The sequence below is a fragment of the Thecamonas trahens genome (assembly GCF_000142905.1).
Source record: "Thecamonas trahens ATCC 50062 unplaced genomic scaffold supercont1.117, whole genome shotgun sequence".
NCBI classification, from domain to species: Eukaryota; order Apusomonadida; family Apusomonadidae; genus Thecamonas; species Thecamonas trahens.
In genome coordinates this window covers 1-3,793 of record NW_013657563.1, presented here as the reverse complement: position 1 = coordinate 3,793, position 3,793 = coordinate 1, and the positions used below count along the sequence as shown (strand labels likewise).

General features: G+C 66.0%; 1 protein-coding gene across 1 annotated transcript; it reads left to right on the top strand.

Moving 5' to 3' along the window:
• Positions 1-289: 289 nt before the first annotated feature.
• AMSG_11573 (uncharacterized protein) lies at positions 290-3,469 on the top strand (the record flags this gene model as incomplete). The annotated part of the gene is made up of 1 exon (XM_013897129.1): positions 290-3,469. A coding segment is annotated over one exon (3,161 nt), but the record flags the coding sequence as incomplete, so codon positions are not given.
• Between the last annotated feature and the right edge of the window lie 324 nt (positions 3,470-3,793).

The following is a 3,793-nucleotide window of genomic DNA, read 5'->3' as shown; positions in this document are numbered from 1 at the left end:
CCCCTTCCCCTCCCATATCCCCACTGTGTGCTGATGAAGGCGGTGTGGACTCACTCGGGGCTGGCTGGTGACTATGTGGCTTGGTGGCGGGACTGGTTTTATCTCGGAACTGGGTGGGACGTGGGGCAACGTCGACGTTGATGTAACGGATGGGAACCAAAATGGCGAGCGGAACTGCAGATGCAACAGTCGCTGCAGATGATCAAGGAGGCAGCAGCTACTCGAGTCAACCAAAAGACGCAGGAAATTGCGCGGCTGGAGGAGGAGAACCGGCGGCTGCGGTCGTCGCTGACGGCTGGCGGCTCGCTCGACAGCACGTCTGAGATTGCCCGACTCGAGCACGAGCTGCATGGGTGCAAGCTGGCGCAGATGGAGCTGCATGAAAAGTATGTGGGCGCGCAGCAGGAGAAGAACGACCTGATGATCAAGCTTGTGGCGGCGCGTGAGGCGTCGGCCAAGCTCGAGGTCGAGCTGGCGGATCTGCACCAGCGGGCGGCCGAGGCCGAGAGCCGGGCGACGCGGCTCGAGTCGTCGCTGCGTGCGGTGCAGGCGGCGTCGGCTCACGACGAAGCCGCGGTGATGGCTGCGGCGATTGCGCAGAACGCGCTCGAGACGATGAAGGCTGTGGCGTCGACCGGTGGCAAGCTGTCGGTCGGCGTCGAGGCGCTCGAGCGCATTGCCGGCGTCGGCGGGAGCGGGAGCGGCAAGGCACCGCTCTCGCCTGTGCGCGCTGCAGGAGGCGCCGACCTCGAGCTGCAGAACGCGTCGTGGAAGTCCAAGGCCGACAATCTGACGCAGGAGCTCCAGGTGCTGCAGGCCGAGCTCCGTAAGCACCTCTCGGACTTGCGCGGCGATCTGGTGACGACCCAGACGCGGACGACGACGACGACCGACGCGTCGGTGGTTGTGGTTGAGAACCGGTTCCAGCGGTCGGGTGAGGACGAGGCGGCGCGAGCCGAGAAGCGTCGGGCCAAGGAGGCCGAGCGCGCGCGGATCGAGGCCGGCATGCTGGCTGACGAGGCCGACATTGCGGCGCAGCGTGCGCAGCTCGAGGCGCTCATCCGCAAGACCGAGGCTGCCACCTCGGGCTCGGGTGCCGGCCGCGAGTACGGTACGTCGTCGGCAGTCGGTTCGCCGGTGCCGTCGCCGCTTCGGGCGCGGGCTGAGGTCGCGTCGCCGGTGTACAACTCGCCGGCTGGTGCCGGCTCGGCGTCGGGCTCGATCCCGCTGCAGGTGACCGGCGATCTTGTCGAGGGCTCGCTCTTGGTTGCCTCGCCCCAGGCTGTGCACGGCGCAAGCGGGTTCCGCTACTCGTGGCGTCGCCGGCCGCTTGCCGAGGCGCACTCGGTCAAGATCGACCACGCCGGTCCGCAGTACACGCTGGTCCTTGCCGACGTCGACTGCGTGCTCGAGGCGACGGCGACGCCTGTCGACGGTGCAGGCAACGCTGTGGGCGAGAAGCAGAAGGTCCGGTTCGGCCCGGTCGAGCCTGCGCCGCCGCAGTTCTTCGAGTGGCGGCTCCTGGGCCAGCCGCTCAACACGACGCGGTTCGAGTTTGAAGGCGCGTACTACGGCGGCTACGCCGGTATGCACGAGTACGTGTGGTTCAAGTCGTTTGACGGCGTCAACTGGACCGTTCTCCCCTACCCGAACGGGCCGAGCTACCAGGCGACGGCAGACGACGTCAACGGGTACATTCGCTGCGAGGTGGTGCCTGTCCGCGAGGACGGCGCCCGCGGCTCGCTCGTCGGAGCGCAGTCGGCGCAGATCCTCATGGATCCCGACGTCGAGGCTGCGGTTGACGACCGGTATGCTGCGGGCGTGGCCGCCTTTGAGGTCACCATGGCTGACTCGTTTGAGCGTGGCAAGCTGACGTTCAAGAAGAACAAGTTTACCCTCAAGACCTCGTCCGAGAGCTACACGTACGCATACGCACCCGACGGCGGCATCAAGCTTAACCCGCGCGAGGACCAGCAGTTCCAGCTCCTGCTCAACCGCGACGAGGGCTTTACGCTCAATGCCGTGCCCGCCACCTCGCGCCAGCGCGACATCATCGCCTTTACCCACTTTAGGTATGCTCGCCGCGCGCTGCAGGAGAACTACGCCGACCGCGACTGGGGCCAGCCGTCGCTCTCGTCGGCGTCGCTCCTCTCAACCAAGGCGTCGTCGGCGGTCGGCTCCGAGGCTGTGGCCGACATGCCGGAGCCCGAGCCGGTCCTTGCTGGTGATGGCGAGTCGTCGTCGCGCAAGCACCGCAAGAAGAAGCGCCGCCACCACTCGCGCCACTCGTCGTCGACCAAGGAGGCCGAGCCGGCGACTGGCGCATCGGACAAGTACCAGCGCCACTACGAGAACCTCGACGAGGCTCGCGCCCGCCACGCCGAGCGCAAGGCCAACATGTCACCGGCTGAGTTTGCCGAGTGGCGCAAGACCCGCCACGAGTACATCAAGTCGACCCTCACGCCCGACGAGTACGAGGCATGGAAGGAGGACCACCGGCTGGTGACCTCGATCAAGGACGCGCTCGGCAACTCGATCAAGGATGCCGGTGAAGACGAGGCCGACATCAAGGCTTCGGTCGCCGCCATGAAGGCCTCCATGCCGCCCGAGGAGTACGCCGCCGCCCGCGAGCAGGCCAAGGAGCGCTCGCTCAAGTCGATTTCGTCCTCTCTCAACGACTCGCGCAAGCACAAGCACAAGCGCCGCCGCAAGAGCAAGAAGCACTCGTCGTCCAAGCCGCAGGCCGATGACGCAGCCCCGACCCCCACCTCGGACGACGCCGTTGTCGCGCCCAAGAAGAAGCACACCAAGAAGAAGCGCCGCCATCGCCACCATGACGCGAATGCTGACGCTGACGCTGACGCTGACGCTGACGCGAATGCTGATGCCATCGTTGACAAGCCGTCGTCGTCGGCTGCCGACCAGCCGCCGGCAGAGTCGACCAAGAAGCGCAAGAAGAAGCACCGCCATCACGCCGATGCCGACTCGGCCGCCTCGCCGGCCGCCGTCGCCGACTCCACCGACGCTGCCGACGCCGAGACCTCGAAGAAGCGCAAGAAGAAGAAGAAGCACCGCCAGCCCGAAGCAGTCGCCGCTGCTGCCGACGCCGACACCGACGCCGACGAGCTCGAGCCCGACTCGGACTTTGCCGGCATGGAGACGATGACCACAACGACTGAGTCGCGCAAGTCGCGCAAAAAGTCCAAGTCCAAGTCCAAGTCCAAGGGCAAGTCCAAGGGCAAGTCGAAGAAGAGCAAGCGCGAGAAGGAGCCGTGGGAGTACAAGAAGAAGGAGGATCTCACGCCTGAGGAGCTGGAGCTTCGCCAGGAGCAGAAGCGCAAGAAGCTCGCTCACCTCCGGAAGACCCTCGGCAAGGAGGAGTACCGCCGTCGTGTCAAGGCCCACAATGAGGAGCGCCGTCGTAAGAAGGCTGCTGCCGCCGCCCAGTAAACCCATATCTCCCCCCCCCCCCCCCCCCGTCCCTCTACCGTGCTACTGATCACTCTCTCCGCCTAAATCTCGTCCTCGGCCACTTCACTCGCCGCCTCACCAGCGAGTCGCACTCCCACGGCCGTACCCACCCATGGGCTGCCCACCGCCCGGCTGTGAGCTGATTCACGACGGAACACGGATCATATGCAAGAACTGTGGCACTGTAGCTACGGAATCACAACTAGATGTACGTACACCCATCCCCCCTCCCCCCCTTCCGACCCCGGGTGCGGCATCATTGAGGACACGGCCGGCGGTAATTCTGCCCCATGCCCGGTTGCCTGCAACTTCGCCCTTGACG